Source organism: Cricetulus griseus, chromosome 5, assembly GCF_003668045.3.
Source record: "Cricetulus griseus strain 17A/GY chromosome 5, alternate assembly CriGri-PICRH-1.0, whole genome shotgun sequence".
NCBI classification, from domain to species: domain Eukaryota; kingdom Metazoa; phylum Chordata; class Mammalia; order Rodentia; family Cricetidae; genus Cricetulus; species Cricetulus griseus.
Window position 1 is genome coordinate 99331847 of NC_048598.1, and position 15757 is coordinate 99347603.

The 15757-nt window shown below is 50.8% G+C and overlaps 1 protein-coding gene across 3 annotated transcripts; it reads left to right on the plus strand.

The window, feature by feature from the left end:
* Positions 1 to 1960: 1960 nt before the first annotated feature.
* Rasal3 (RAS protein activator like 3) lies at positions 1961 to 15507 on the plus strand. 3 transcript variants are annotated; one of them, XM_027419506.2, is made up of 17 exons: positions 1961 to 2345; positions 5778 to 5917; positions 6045 to 6123; positions 6230 to 6291; positions 8381 to 8451; positions 8857 to 8983; positions 9069 to 9167; positions 9645 to 10181; positions 10650 to 10794; positions 11016 to 11160; positions 11901 to 12137; positions 12232 to 12433; positions 12540 to 12658; positions 13782 to 14172; positions 14359 to 14516; positions 15174 to 15237; positions 15338 to 15507. In XM_027419506.2, exons 1-17 carry the CDS (start codon positions 1961 to 1963, stop codon positions 15491 to 15493), a joined length of 3117 nt encoding a protein of 1038 aa, XP_027275307.1. In that variant the 3' UTR covers positions 15494 to 15507. The 3 variants fall into 3 exon arrangements, with proteins under 3 accessions (XP_027275307.1, XP_035301847.1, XP_035301848.1); XM_035445956.1 differs by having other exon boundaries at positions 2030 to 2345; positions 5760 to 5917; XM_035445957.1 differs by lacking the exons at positions 11901 to 12137; positions 12232 to 12433; positions 12540 to 12658; ... (2 more) ...; positions 15174 to 15237; positions 15338 to 15507 and having other exon boundaries at positions 2030 to 2345; positions 5760 to 5917; positions 8381 to 8418; positions 11016 to 11164.
* Positions 15508 to 15757: the final 250 nt, after the last annotated feature.

A 15757-nucleotide genomic window follows, 5' to 3' on the forward strand; every position in this document is an offset into this window, starting at 1 on the left:
AAGCCATCTTCCAAAAGTCCCTTTATGTCTTTACTCAGTCGCTAGTGTCTCTAAATGAAACTGATTCCTTGACTTTTTAAAAAGATTTATTTTTATTATGTTTTAATTGTGTATGAGTTTGCATGTGTGTGTGTTACTTGTGTGTGAGAGCAAATGGATACAGACACCCAGATCCCTTAGAAAAGGAGTTAGAGGTGGCTGGTAACTGTTGGGTTCTGGGAGATGAACAGGTTTTGGTCCACTGCAAAAGCAGTGCACACCCTTCACTACTGAGCAGTCTCTCTAGGCCCAGACTCCTGCTATCTTCATTTGTTTGGTTCTGAACTTTCTACTTTTTTTTCTGGTCTTTCCTTTTTATTCTTTGAAACAAGGTCTTGGGTCTTGGCAGTACAGTCCTGGCTGCCCTTGAACTCATGGAAAACCTCCTGCCTCAGATTTCATAAGTGCTAGGTTTTGAAGTGTGTGCCATCACTCCCAGCAAGGTTTAGGACTCTATATGAATGGATGTATACTCACCCAGCGTATACTCTTTAGCTTTTGCTTGAGTTCAGCACTGTGATTCTTCCGACACCATTAGTTCAAGAATTTATTCATTTTCCTTGCTGTGTGATACTCTAATATAGAGTTGCCACCGAGTGTTCATTCTGCCATCAGTGAACACCTGGGTTATTTGGAGTTATTAGCTGCAGCGTTGGTGGACATCTCTACTGGATGTTTTCCTGGGGGGGGGGGAGGAATATTGGGTCAAAGAAGACCTAGACAACCATGCAAGGAGAATAAGGACTGGAGGTATGGCTCAGTAAGTGCTACAGCTGTTGCTGAACGTGCCTAGCCTTTGGTTCTACCCTAATCCTGGGCGGGGCAGGGGTGGGGGTGTCCAGCCAAGTGTGTAGACTCAAGAACCAAGAGTTCAAGGCCAGCCTTGGCTACACATGCAGTGAGCTCAAGGCCCAGTCTGTACGATTAAAAAATAAAATAAAAAGGTTAGGTGTGTGGCTCAGTGACAGTGCATAGATAGGCCTTGCATCCTCAAGCCCTAGGATCCACTCCCAAGGAGGAGGGTGGTGGCCAATGGCTCAGGGGTAATGACCCTTGCCATATAAGCCTGGAAACTCTTTCCATCCTGGGATCTCACTTAAATGTAGGAGAGAATTAACTCCTCATGGTTGTCCTCTGACCACCACATGAGCACTGGGGCATCCACACACAATAATAGTAAATGTTGATTCTTTCTTTAAAATCTATTCCAAGCCGGGCGTTGGTGGCACATGCCTTTAGTCCCAGCACTCAGGAGGCAGAGGCAGGCAGATCTCTGCTAGTTCAAAGCCACCCTGGTCACAAAGAGAGTTCCAGGAGACAGCAGAGACACAGAGAAATCCTGATTCAGCGAACCCCATCCCAAAGACAGACAGACAGACAGGCAGGCAGGCAGGCAGGCAGGCAGGCAGGCAGGCAGGCAGGCAGGCAGACAGACAGACAGACAGACAGACAGACAGACAGACAGACAAAAAGAAAATAAAACCTATTCCAGGAAAACCGTGGCAGCTTCCGAACACAGGTGGCCAGCAGGAGATTTCCGGGGACCTGTATCCTTCCTTCCTTGCCAGCCAGCGTTTATCTAGCCTGCTCCCATTTCACAGAACGCAACTGAAACTCAAAGAGAAGTATGTACTGCCTCCCAGTCCTTCTCGCCAGAAGCCAGTACCACCACACATCTCTTGCACCCCGCACCTCTGCATCCTGCCCCCATCATGCCCTTCCAGCCTGACTGTAAAGGGGGCGGGCGGGGGGGGGGGCACAGGCAGGGTCACGTGGAGCTAGGTTCAGAGGAAGGAAGCTAGGCACAGTACAGACGGCTGCTGATTCTGGGGCTGATCAGGAAATCAAGGTAAGGGAGGGTGTGCGTGTGGCACCCTCAAAAGTGTACCTTGGAGGCAAGGCTGAGAAGAGATCGGGGAAGATGAAGACAGAATGTGGGCAGACAATGCGCAGAACTGTCACCTTCTGGTCTCGCAGCAGAGACTCCGCCATGGACCCACCGCTGCCTAGTGAAGCTGCCCAAACGCCACCCTCTCCACTGACATCCTACCGCTGGCACACTGGAGGCGGAGGGGAGAAGGCTGCTGGAGGGTTCCGCTGGGGCCGCTTCACGGGCTGGGGAAGGACCCTGAGCCATCAGGAACCCATGGTGAGCAGCCAGCCAGCCTCTCGATCTCTATTTCGTCGGGTCCTCTCGGCACCCCCAAAGGAGTCGCGGCCCAATCGTCTCCGGATTTCCAAGAGCCTGTGGGGGAGGCACAAGAACGCAGCACCGCCAGAGCCCAAGCCAAATCCCAAGACCCCAGGTACGTTCCCCCCACCCCAGCAGGGACTAGGCTGGGTGGCCGGATGCCTGGGTGTTTGTCTGACAACCTAACATCAGCCCTCTAGACACAGGAAGTTGTGGGGAGTATGAAAGCCCAGCAGGAAGCGGCTGGGGCCCCCTGCAGTCTTCATCTCTCTTCTCCCCCTAAAGTGGGGTGAGGGAGACTCGCAGGACCTGAAGGCAGCTGGGGTGAATTCAGTCTGAGAAAGGGGCATTGAACAGATGCACCTTAGTACTATCTGGATGTCCAATGGCTCTTGGCCCTAATGGTTGTCTCCTGTATCCCATTGACCAAGGCATTGACTGGATGTGGTTCTCAGCTGCCTTACAACCTATGTCTTACTTTGTTTCCTTGAGTCTCAAACTCCCCATCTCTGCTTTGAAGAGCACACTCATTCATTCAGACAGATGTTTATTCATGCAGTGTGTGTGTGTGTATATGTGTGTGTCTGTGTGTACGTGCCTGGATGTGAGCATATCTCATCTCCCTTATCACAGCACATATGTTGAGGTCTGAGGACAACCTGCATTTATTAATTTATGTTGGGAGGGGGCAAGCCACTGTTCCAGTGAGAAGGTCAGATGGTGAAACTTTCAGGAGTCAGTTCTCTCTGTCCATTATTTGGGCTCTGGGGGTCAAACTCAGATGGTTTGCCTTGGTGGCAAACACCTTTACTTTCTGAGCCATTATGCTCACCCAAGCAGACAGTTTTCGTGGTTGTTGTTTTGGTTTTTTGTTTTTGGTTTTTGTTTTTTGGTTCTTTTTTTTCAAGACAGGGTTTCTCTGTGTGGCTTTGGAGGCTGTCCTGGAACTCCCTCTATAGACCAGGCTGGCCTCCAACTCATAGAGATCCTCCTGCCTCTGCCTCCTGAGTGCTGGGATTAAAGACGTGTACCACTGCCCAAGTTTTTTGAGCATTGAATTAGTTCTGGTCCCTAACTGAGGCACTGAGGACAGCTGGGGGCAAAGCAGCTGACACTCCCTGATCTGTAGAGTTCACAGAGCCTTGGGTGGGGGGGGGAGGGGAGTTACAGACAAAAACAGAAAACGAAGAAAGAAGAAGTCAATGTAAAGATGACAGATGCTGGGAGACAGTGGAGACTCTGAAGATTAGGGTCAGTGGTGTAGTACAAGCCCAGGACCTAGAATAGACTAAGACATCCATTAGCAAGAAAGAGTTAGGGCTGTGGACGTGGGATGTGGCTCAGTGGTAGAGCACTTGTTTAACATGGGAGAGGCTGTGGGATTGTGGGTTGTATACCCACCACCAAGAAAGAGAGAAAGAAAAATGTACTTATTGCCCCTACTGGTGAAGCAGGGTAGAAGATAAACTGAGAAGATTCAGCCCTCATTTCCTGGAATCTCAAAGGTTAGTTAGTTCAGCTATTTCCAAGAAATTCTTGAAACACCTTCCATTCATTTTGGAGCTAGCAATAATACGCTTATAATTCCAGCACTTGGCAGGCAGGAGCAGGAGGGTGATTGATCTGAACTATATAACAAGACCCTGTCTCAAATGAGGCTCTGACAAGATGATTGGCGTGAAAAGACTCTGGTGGTAAACCTGAAGACCCACGGGATGGAAGGACAGTGCTGACTCCTGAAAGTTGTCCTTACACCTCCACATGAAGCATGGGGTCCATTCCCACTCCCCATATAAATAAATAAATTCGGGCTGTCCTCTGGCCTTCGAGTGTGTGACGACAAGTTAGTGTGCACAAACACAAACTAAGCAAACATCATAAAAAGCAACTCAGCATAAAGTGTTACATTTAGAAAATGGCTTCATATTGTAGGGATATTTTCTCCCGAAACAGGGTGTTGCTATGTAGACCTGGCTGGCCTTAGATTCACAGAGATCTGCCTGTCTCTACCTCCCTCTTGCTGGGATTAAAAGTGAACTTCACCAAACCCAAGTATTTTTCCCCACCCTCCAATTTAGGGATTCACACAAGAAAGACAAGTGCTTATTACTGAGCTAAGCCCCCAGCCCTGAAGAATCATTCTCTGAAGCCCTATGGGGTCCACTCCATAGCTGCCCACTCCATAGGATCCAGACAAAGCCTTCTACCAAGCAACCCTGCTCCTGCGTATCTCTTCATCTCCCATGGCTCACTGCTCCTCCTCCTCCCAGGGTGGATCAGGGATTCGGTGTAGCCCACTGATGGAGGGTATGCCTAGTACGAGCCAAGCCCAGGGCTTAATGCTGAGAACCACAACGAACCCTAGTTCCTAACCAGCTTTCATTTCCTTCCCTCCACCCTGTCTCACCCTTGCTTTATTTCCCTGGGCCTTCCCCATCTGCCAGCCTTTGTTCAGACTCTCCTGCTTCCTTCCCCTTCCATCTTGGCTGGGTGAAATTCAGACTTCACCTCAAAACCTAGTATAGATGCACTCTTTCTGAGTAGGGAGTGGAGTCTTCCCTGGCCCACTCTACCCCAGTATCTCCTCCCTGAGGAAGAAAGCTCCCATATACTTCCAGTTTTTTCCCCTACATCTTTCTCAAGATGAATACTTCTACCTTAGAATAGTTATCTTATCAGTGGGCATGTGCACCGTGTGCGAAGGTCAGAGGATAACTCTGTAGAATTGGTTCTCTCCTTCCACCTTTCCATAGGTTCCAGGAATTGGATTCCCAGGCTGGCACCTGTACCTGTTGTGCCAGCCACCTTGCTGGCCCCAGATTAGTTATGTATGTAAGAGGCCAAGACTTCTGCCCATATTCTCTGTCTCCCTCCCTTCTCCCCTTTTGGGATACGTCTCAATCAGCAGCCCAAACTGGCCTGGAACTCATTGTTCTCCTAGCTCAAAGTCTCAGGTCCTGGCATTACGGGTGTGTCCTCCGAGGCTCAGCCTTGCTCACTCTCTTGCTTACGAGAATGCTTATGTTAGAAGCCTGGCTTAACCACTCAAAAGCTGTGTGATTTCGGGTAGGCCACTTAACCTCTCTGGGCCTCAGTTCTAATGCCCTTTAAATGGCTTTTGAAGGACTGAGTGAGAGAGGGCATGTAAAGTGGTAAACATAGCACCAGACACAGAGCAGGTGGGTTGTGTCCACTTCTAGGGTTGGTGAGAACAAACCCCACAAAGGAAGAGACTTGCCCAATGGCACCCAGCCAGACATGGTTGCTGAACAATGTACCTTTGCTATATGCAGAAGGGAGTCGGAGGGAGAAAGGGGGACTTTGGGCTTTTTGTTCGTTTGTTTTTGTTTGTTTGTTTGTTTGTTTTTCAAGACAGGGTTTCTCTGTGGCTTTGGAGCCTGTCCTGGAATTAGCTCTGTAGACCAGGCTGACCTCAAACTCACAGAGATTTGCCTGTCTCTGCCTCGGGTGCTGGGATTAAAGGTGTGGGCCACCACCACCCGGAAGAAAAGGGGGGCTCTGAAATCAGCATTCCCCCTCGTCCCAGAGCCAGAGCCCGAGCTGGTCGCAGCCCCAGAGGTACCTGTTGCACAGATCCCTGAGCCTCCCACTCCTGACATGCCTGTTTGGGACATTGGGGGCTTCACCCTGATTGAAGGAAAGCTGGTGCTGTTTGGTGAGGAGGAGGTAAGAGAGAGCAAGGAGAGGGAAGGGAACTGGATGGAGGCAATAGCAGAGGGGTAAACACCAGAGACATATGCACCCCCTCCCATCCGCCTTCCCTTTCTGACTGCCAACTTCTATGGGAGGACAGGGTCCTCACCAAATCCGGATGGGAAGTGCCAGCTCAGAGACCAGCATACAGGCATCCATGGGGAACCTCAGGGATCCAGGTAAATTTGGGAGACTGGGGAGGCTGTAGAATTGGGGAGCTCTTCAAAGTGATTCATAATCTACCATGCTTCCTACCCTTAACCTCCTATCTCTGATCACCCACAGATAGGACCCCTGGAAAAACTGAGCCGGAAGCTACTGGTTCCAACCAGGTCCACAATGTTCGGGTATGACAGCCAAAGTGACAGGCTCGGGGAGTGGCCGGGGTAAACAAGGTCTCCCAGACCTGGCTTCGCACATGTTGTACCATCTAACTCAATGTGGAGACTCAATATATATATATATATATATATATATATATATATATATATATATATCAGGTGTGGCTGTAATCCCAGTACACAGAGGTAGAGACAAGATTGCTTAGGCTCCACAGTGAGTTCCAAGAAAGCCAGGGATACATATTGAGACTGCCTAAAAAATAAACATACACATATACACACAAAATGACACCTTTTTAAATTTTGTGATCCTCCTACCTCTCTGCCTTCTGAATAGCAGGAATTACAGTCCTGGGCCTGGAGGGCTAGGAAAAAAGGAGATCATGGGTAGGTCATTAGCCAGCTCTGAGCTTCTGCATCTGTTGTTTGTTGAATGGAACTAATGAGAAAATTCATGTGTTTTTTGTTTTTGTTGTTGTTGTTTGGAAATATATTTGGGGAGGTATGGGATTTGTTTGTTTGTTGTTTGTTTTTTAGACAAGGTCTCTTTATGTAGCCTTGGCTGTACTCACCATGTGGGCCACTCTAGCCTTGAACTCACAAAGATCCTCTTGCCTCTGCCTCCTGGGATTAAAGGCATGCACCACCATGGCCCAGCTAGGTTTTATATTTTTAAAATAGAGTCTCGGGACTGGAGAGATAGCTCAGTGGTTAAGAACACTGGCTGCCCTTCCAAGGATGGGGGGGTCAATTCTCAGCACCCACATGACAACTTACAGCTGTCTGTAACTCCTGTTCCAGGGGATCTGATTCCCAAATACAGACATACTTAGAGGCAAAACAGCAATGTATATAAGATAAAAATAATAAATTGTTTTAAAAAAACAAAAAGATTTATTTTTAAAAAAGATTCATACTATAGTCCAGAATTTCCTGTAACTTGATATGTAGCTCATGCTGGCCTCTACACCAGCATCCTAAATGCTGGAATTATAGATGTGAGCCACCACACTCTGTTCCCTCTCTATTTTACAAGTAGTCTATAGAGAATTCAGGAAAGTGAGTGATTAGTGTTTTAGAAATGAAAGCTGCTGGGGCTGGGGAGATGACTCACTGGGCAAAGCACCGCCAAGCAAACATGAGGAACAGAGTTTGGATACTCTGTACCCATGCAAATGCTAGGTAAGCGTGGCAGCCTGCCTGTAAGTCTAGTGCTTGGAAGGTGGAAACAAGGAATTCCCAGAACAAATGCAAAACCATCAAATCAGTGAGTTCAGTGTTCACTGAGTGACCTTGACTCCTGGTAGAGAGTTCGTGTGGAAGTTTTTGCTTTGTTTTTTGAGACAGGGTTTCTCTGTGTAACAGCCCTAGGTGTCCTGGAACTCGCTCTGTAGACCAGGCTGGCCTCAAACTCACAGAGATCCTCCTGCCTCAGCCTCCCAAGTGAAGGGAATGAAGGCATGTGCTACCATGCCTGACTCTGAGGAAGATTCTTGATGTCAGTCTCGGGACTCCACAAACACATATGCACACATACACATCACACACAAGAACATATGAAGCAATGTTGCCAGAATAAGAAATAGAAGCCTGCCTGCTTTACTGCGTTCTAACTCAGAAAGTAGAACTTTTCCTTTTCCTTCTTTCTATCACTGTTTTGGATATTGAACAAAAGCCTACACATGTTTTCCCTGACACTCTGGGCTTTTTCAGTAGCCCCTGCACCCTTATACCATGCAGGTGCTTGCTGAGCTCTGTTGTTGAACACGCTGGCTTTCTTGGACACTAACTTAAAAGGCATGAATGACTAAGGGAGGGAAGGAGGGGAAGGAAAGAAATGCAAGCTGTTGGGCAGAGGGTTACCATCAAGATAGCTCTTGATTTAAGAGCATTTGCCCTCACAAGGCCCTGAGTTTGATTCCCAGTATTGCAAAGCATAAATATAAAAGTCATCTGCTGGCTACAGATATTAATGCAGCCTGGACATGGGCTGGGTCCACCAAGACTAGCAGATCCTAAAGGACACTCTGGGAAGACAGAAATGAGGATAAAGCACAGGGTTCTACCTGGCTCACCTACCTCTCTGCCCCCTTAGGGGTTACTCAAGAGGCTGAAAGAGAAGAAGAGGGCCAAGTCAGAGCTGGGAGCCCATGGCCCTCGAGATGGGTAAGAGTCTCTAGGAAGCTGGAGGGCCTGGGGCTCAACATGGCGCCAGTCTGCACCTCTGGGTTCCTTATCCTCACCTTCACCCAACACCTCCCGTGTTCTCTTTTCTGCCCCATACCAGGTGAATTGGAAGCCATATAGACTCCAGCCATTTTTTCATCCCTTGGTTGAAGGGTGGGAGTGGTCTCTGGAATAGAAGCTAAATGAACACCCTGGATCTGGGAGCTCCAAAGAGTGCATGGAATTTAACCCTTAAAGGGCTGGGGGAAAGAAAAGAGCAGGTCAAACGCTAAGAGATGGAAAGGGACAGCAGCTAGGAAGGGACAGCAGCTAAGCTAACTAGTGATTAGAAAGCTAAGGTCTGAGTGCGAGGAATGACCGTTTGTTCACCTTTCCTGGCTCCAGACCCCCCAGTGCTCTGGGTTCCAGGGAATCGCTGGCCACACTCTCTGAGCTGGACCTAGGTGCTGAGAGGGATGTGAGAGTCTGGCCACTGCATCCTAGCCTCCTGGGGGAGCCATACTGCTTCCAGGTAAATGAGAAACCTACCTTAGCCTCTACTAAACCCTTGGCCTCACGTTAGTCTCTATTAAATCCTTGGATCCTGTACCCAATAGGTAACCTGGGAAGGCGGGAGCCGCTGTTTCTGCTGTCGCTCCAGCTCTGAGCGAGACCGTTGGATCGAGGACCTTCGTAGGCAGTTCCAGCCCAGCCAGGTTATTGACCCGGGAGAGGGGCGGGGAGGGGGAGTGAAGGGGCGGACACAGAAGGCCCTTCCACAAGTCAGGCCCTGCCCCTTACACGCCACCTAAACAGTTTACCCCAAACGCTCCCGTGCAACATACCCGCCCAGTCCACACCTGTGTAACCACCACCTATGAAAGTCAGACTCCCGCATCCAGTTCCAGATCTGTTTGTTCCCCAGGTCCTGCCTACCAAGTGGTCTCCAAGTCCTCAGTCCCGGGCTACTCCTTTTATATCCTAAGCCCCGATATGTGCAACACTTCCCAAAGCTAGATGTGTTCTGCTTAGCAGCTCCCAGACATTCATGGCCCCAGCCTCTTCCGCAGGGGATTCTGTGATTTCCAGCGGGCAAGGCTTCCGATCGCGATGAGCATCTTGGAGTAGCAGCCGTGCGCGTCTTGGAGCGCAGACACCTCGGAAACACTCCTTCTATCTCCTCCTACACGCAGGACAACGTGGAGCGGCAAGAGACGTGGCTGACGGTTTGGGTGCATGAAGCCAAGGGGCTGCCCAGAGCAGCGACACCCGGAGTGCGAGCGGAGCTGTGGCTGGATGGGGCGCTACTGGCACGCACTGCTCCGCGGGCCGGCCCAGGTCAGCTCTTCTGGGCGGAGCGCTTCCACTTCGAAGCACTGCCTCCAGCCCGTCGCCTGTCACTGCGGCTCCGCGGAGCAGGTCCAGCGGGTGCAACCGTGGGCAGAGTGACGCTGGAGCTGGACGAGGTGAGCATCCCCCGCGCGCCCGCCGCGGGCCTGGAGCGCTGGTTCCCGGTGCTAGGGGCGCCTACCGGCGCAGCGCTGCGAGCGCGGATAAGGGTGCGACGTCTGCGCGTGCTGCCATCGGAGCGCTACAAGGAACTGGCTGAATTCCTCACCTTCCACTACACGCGCCTGTGCGAGGCGCTGGAGTCCACGCTGTCTGCTCAGGCCAAGGAGGAGCTGGCAGCAGCCATGGTGCGCGTGCTACGGGCCACTGGCCGGGCGCAGGTGAGGAGCCGTGACTACACAGACAGGTGGCCGAGGTAGACAAGATAGCGCTTTCTGAGTTGTACTGGGGAGGAAAAGCCTGGACAGTGTCCATTATGGGCAGGGCACCGTGAGGGGCAGGGAATGAACTTAACCCATGAGAGAGACTCCTGAACTTCAACTACTTGTGGCTAGTCTGGAATTTCAGCTGCTAGAGATGGGGCCTTAAGTTGAACTGTGAGAGGCAGACCCTGAACTGCATTTGAGAGGTCTGAACTTAAGTGAGCAGGCAGGAGTAGGAGGTGAGCCTCTATGCTGCTAGGCTCCATTTGTCCTGTGAGAGGTGGAGGTTGTGATCTCATCTAAAAACTTGATCGCTGTGCCTGAATATCCATGCTCAAGAAGGGACACGGCCTGTGCCTAGGTATGAAAGCTGGGCCAATGGTTGGGATTCCCAAGTTCATCCAATGTGACTCCTGTCCTCCACAGGCATTAGTGACAGACCTAGGCACTGCAGAGCTAGTGCGCTGTGGAGGCCGTGAAGCACTGCTATTCCGAGAAAATACCTTAGCCACCAAGGCCATTGATGAGTACATGAAACTGGTGGCGCAAGAGTACCTCCAGGAGACCCTGGGTAAGCTGAGAGAGGGATTGGTGCCACGGGTCCAGGAAGCCCCGAGTGACCTGGCTTCTGGGAGTGAATGATGCCTTGCTCTGCTAGGATTTGGGGTGGGAGTGGAGAGCTGCTATTTCCCCAAGATGTTAGGTGCTTCCAGAGTAAGTTGGAGATAGGGTTGGAGGCTGGGTGTGATGTGTCTGGGTTCATGACCTTACACTATCTCTTCTGAACCACAGGAGAGGTTGTGCGGTGTCTCTGCGCCTCCACTGAGGACTGTGAAGTGGACCCCAGCAAGTGCCCTGCACCAGAGCTGTCCAAACACCAAGCTAGACTCCGAAACAGCTGCGAGAGGGTTTTTGAAACCATCATCCACTCTTACAAGTAAAAATCAGGGACTCAGCACCAGAGTCCAGCCCTGCCTCTCAGCCACTGTGAGGGCACTCAACTAAATTTGATTCAATACTTGAGATATTGCTATTATTGTATCTGGCAAACCCTACACTCATGCCATACCACCTAACCCCAAGTAACCTAAGGACCCATTTCCTTTGCCTTTAACCACAGTGATTCCAACCACTTAACCTTGGTCAATATAAGATTTAATCCCAGATGGTGCATATTCCTAACCCCATGATCCCTGACCTTAAGAGACCCTGTGTCCTAAAATCTCATGAAAATGATTATAGGAAACATAAGCATTCAATCCTTTAGCGTCTGTTCCTAGGATAATTTCCATGCTTAATCCTATAATTTATCATCCCAGATAACCCTTATCCCATCTTAAGTCATATTATTCTCAGGCATGTCACTCTCCTGTGGAATTATAACTATACCCCAAACTCATGACCTCTGTTTTCTTGTTATCTTATCTGCCCAAATCTGAGAGTATAGACTCTAGAGGTTGCCACACTTACTCTATAAATTCTTAGCCTCTGGAACCCAAGCCCCAACCCTGCAACCCAGACAACAGGTGCATTGAAAAGAAAGCACATGCAGGCTTCACGAAACAGATCATAGACAGCTATGTAGTGTTTCTTCTACACCTGACCTCTGGACTTAGGATCATCCATGATCTTTATGTCCCTGTCACCTTCTTCTAACCATTGCTTTTTCTGCCCCAGCTGGTTCCCAGCAGAGCTGGGCAATGTGTTCTCAAGCTGGCGAGAGGCATGCAGAGCACGTGGCTCCGAGGCACTGGGCCCCCGGCTGGTGTGTGCCTCCCTCTTCCTAAGGCTTTTATGCCCTGCCATATTGGCACCCAGCCTCTTTGGCCTGGTACCAGAGCACCCAGCGCCAGGCCCAGCCCGAACCCTTACACTCATCGCCAAGGTCATCCAGAATCTTGCCAACCGTGCTCCGTAAGTGCTGGGAGAATGTGGGATAATGATGGGATCAGGGAGTAGGGGGTTGGCAGGTGTCTGTCATGACTCAACCGATTTGGCTCCAACTCAGGTTTGGTGAGAAGGAAGCCTACATGGCCTTTATGAATAGCTTCCTGGAAGATCATGGACCAGCCATGCAACACTTCTTGGACCAGGTGGCAGTGGTTGATGCAAATGCCACATCTAGTGGCTACCAGGGCAGTGGAGACCTGGCCCTCCAGTTGGCAGTTCTTCATGTCCAGCTCTGCACAATCTTTGCTGAACTTGACCAGGTGTGGCCTGATCCCAGAACCTTGGATGCTGGGTAGAAAAGCAAGAAGGTTGGGAGGTACTGGTGCCAGAGAGTTCACAGAGCATCTTCCTTGCATGCCTTGACAGACAACCCAGGACAGCTTGGAACCACTGCCCACCATACTTCGAGCCATCGAGGAGGGCCGGCCTGTCCCAGTGTCTGTGCCAATGCGTCTTCCCCGGATCACTAATCAGGTCCATTCCAGGTAATCTCAAGTCTGGCCTGGGTTCTCATGGGTGGCAGGAGGAGTTCCTATGTTAAGATAAATAATCTCAGGAGCAGGATCAGAGGTCAGAGGCTGGGGATGACGTCATGTAAGGAGGCAGGCAGGGGAGTAACCCACTGTGTGGTCAAAAGGCAAATATTCACAATCAGAGTTAAAGATTGGGACAGAGACAGGTCAGAGATCAGGAAAGAGTCACCTCCAGGGTCAGGGAAAGTAGCCTTATTGGGGAAAAAAATGAAGGCCATATGTCAGAGAGTCAAGTCAGGGGTCAGGTAGAGACAAGATGTTACAAAGGTCAAGGAGCAAAGGTCAAGCTTAGGGCTTAGGGCAAATAGAACTAGGTAACAGGTTAGAGAACTCTTCGTTCCGTCCTTTCTTTCTTCCTTTCTTTTTTTCTTCAAGACAGGATTTCTCTATGTAACTTTGGAGCCTGTCCTGGAACTGGCTTTGTAGACCAGACTGGTCTCAAACTCACAGAGATCTGCTTGCCTCTGCCTCACAAGTGCTAGGATCAAAGGTGTGTGCCACCACCGCCTGGCTTAGAGATCATTTTCTATTAAAAAGCAAGAACAGGCCGGGTGTTGGTGACGCACACCTTCAGTCCCAGCACTTGGGAGGCAGAGGCAGGCAGATCTCTGTGAATTCGAGACCAGCCTGGTCTACAAGAACTAGTTCCAGGACAACCTCCAAAGCCACACACAGAGAAACCCTGTCTCGAAAAACCAGAAAGAAAGAAAAAAAAAAAAAAAAAAAAAAAAAAACAGCAAGAACAGGGTCGGTTCAAGCCCAGAGGCTGGGAAGGAGAGGGTCAGTTGGGAAGAAATTGGGTAACCTTGTGAGCATAGGTAGATGCCAGGGTCAGACTGGGATCAAAGTTATGGAAAGGGTCAGGTCAAGGTCAGAAGTCAGAGCCAAAGCTAGAGGGAGAGAAAAGATTAGATTGGGATGGTAGTCAGAAGTTGAGGTCAGTGTCTCATCAAAGTCATAGATCAAAGAGACAGAGTTACACTAATGTAACCAGTGGGGTCTTTCAGGCTCTAGGCTGGGGTGGAGTCATCTCCACCGCCAATTGAGGGTCTGAACTTCCACATCCCACCCCCAGCTTCTCTTCAGGGGAGAAACCCGGTTTCCTGGCACCCCGAGACCTCCCCAAGCATACCCCTCTCGTTTCCAAGAGCCAGTCTCTGCGCAGCTTTCAAGGGGCAGGGAGCTGGGCTCGTCGGCGGCCAGATGAGGAAAGGTCCCAGCAGCGGCCGAGGCGAGTGCAGCGCACTCAGAGCGTCCCTGCCAGACGGCCTGCCCGCCGCCGCCCTTCTGCAGGTCCCAGAACGAGACCCAAAGACTCACTACGCACTGGCCCCGCGCCATGCGGACAGACCTGGACTGGAGCTTCTGCCTCACTGCCTCGAAAGCCATCGGTGCCATGGCAGCGCCAGCTGGACCAGCCCCGGGACCGGTACCAACCTCTGGGAACGCACCGACCAGTGAGCAAGGTGACATGCCGCCCAAATCCTAACCTGGGCGTGGGGCGGGCCGCTGATAGAAACGGAACTAAAAAAGGGCCGACTGACTCTGAGACTGTTTTTCCCACCCTACAAGTTGCCTATCATGGTAGAAAGATGATAAAATGAGGAAGGGACCTGAGGATGGGTCGGATCACAGCAGCTATCTCCCCACAGCTAGCAGAGATACAGTGCGAGGTGGCTGCACTCCGTGAGGAACAAAAAGCTCTGTCCCGTCTGGTGGAGTCGCTGAGCGCCCACATCCAGGCCTTGACGGAGCAGCAAGAGCAGCTGCGCTGTCAGCTGCAGGACCTGGACTCCAGACTGGGAGCTGGGTGAGTCCCGCCCTTCCCTGTAGCCTGAGCCCTGCCTCATTGTCAGGGCCGTCCAAAACTCACCTAGAAAGTACCCCCCTGCCTAAAACGGCCCGTCCCCAGGTCCTAATAGCTCCATCCTCTAGATAAGCAACCTCCAAGTTGCCAGCCCAGGCCCAGGCAGTCTCCCTCTCTCACAGCCTGCTGGCCTATCTCACACCTGTCTTTGGCTGGTCCTTTTACTTCCCCACACTCCTTCAATCAGAGTCTCCTAACCCCATAGGGCCACCTGGGCCCTCATTGGTCAGTCTCTGACTTCAAATGGTGATTGATTAATCCTTCCATCTTTTTTTTCTCCTTCCTTCTCACCCCCCACCCCAACTCTGTGAAGCAAGATTTAGCTGTGAAACCCAGGCTAACCATGAACTCTCCATCCTCTTGTCTCGGCCCCCTGAGTGCTGAAGTTTCAGGCTTGTACCACTATACTTAGGCAGTCTTTACATCTTAGCTGTGACAAGCTTGAGCCAGACCCTGCTTCAGACACACCTGGCTCTCTAATCTGAACAAATCCCAACTCCACTCCAAGCCCCAACCACTGGATCTTTGGCTGTCCACCCAGGATGGAAGGGAATTTCTCAGCTTTTGACCTGCCCCCTCTCTTGATCTGATCTCCCACAGGATCTCAAAGTTGGATTCTGAGGGTGGTCTTCCAAGCAACGGAAGCCACAGGCTGAAAAGTCTGGTGAGACTCTTGCCTGAGAAGGGAGGGGAGTGGGGAGTCTGTTTGGTGAACACCCCCACCCCCAACCCCAACTCCAAACCCACTTCCACGGCTTTCCCAGGAGCACCGCCTGACTGAGATGGAATGTACTCAGGACCAGCTGAGGGATGCCCTCCACAGCCTACAGCTTCTTTCAGGGACACCCGGATCCTGGAGCCAGCCCCTGCCTCTCAAAACAGCATGTGTCAATGGAGCTGAGCTGTCAATGGGCACTTGAGCTTCTCATTCCATTGCACGTGGTCTGGAAGTCAAGAGAGCCACTACACAGAGTTTTATGCCTCTGCCTCAGCCCTTCATGGTCGTTAGTAGGGGACAGAATGGGAGGTGCCAATCACTCTGAAACTGTGAGGTTGTCCACTAAATCTCCATTTCAGTAAAATCACTCGCTTTTCTGCCCCTACAAACGATTAATCAGAGAGCATACCCAGGTCTCCATTCAGCACTCAAATTTTTTCTTACCTAATTTCAAGTTTCCTGAAGA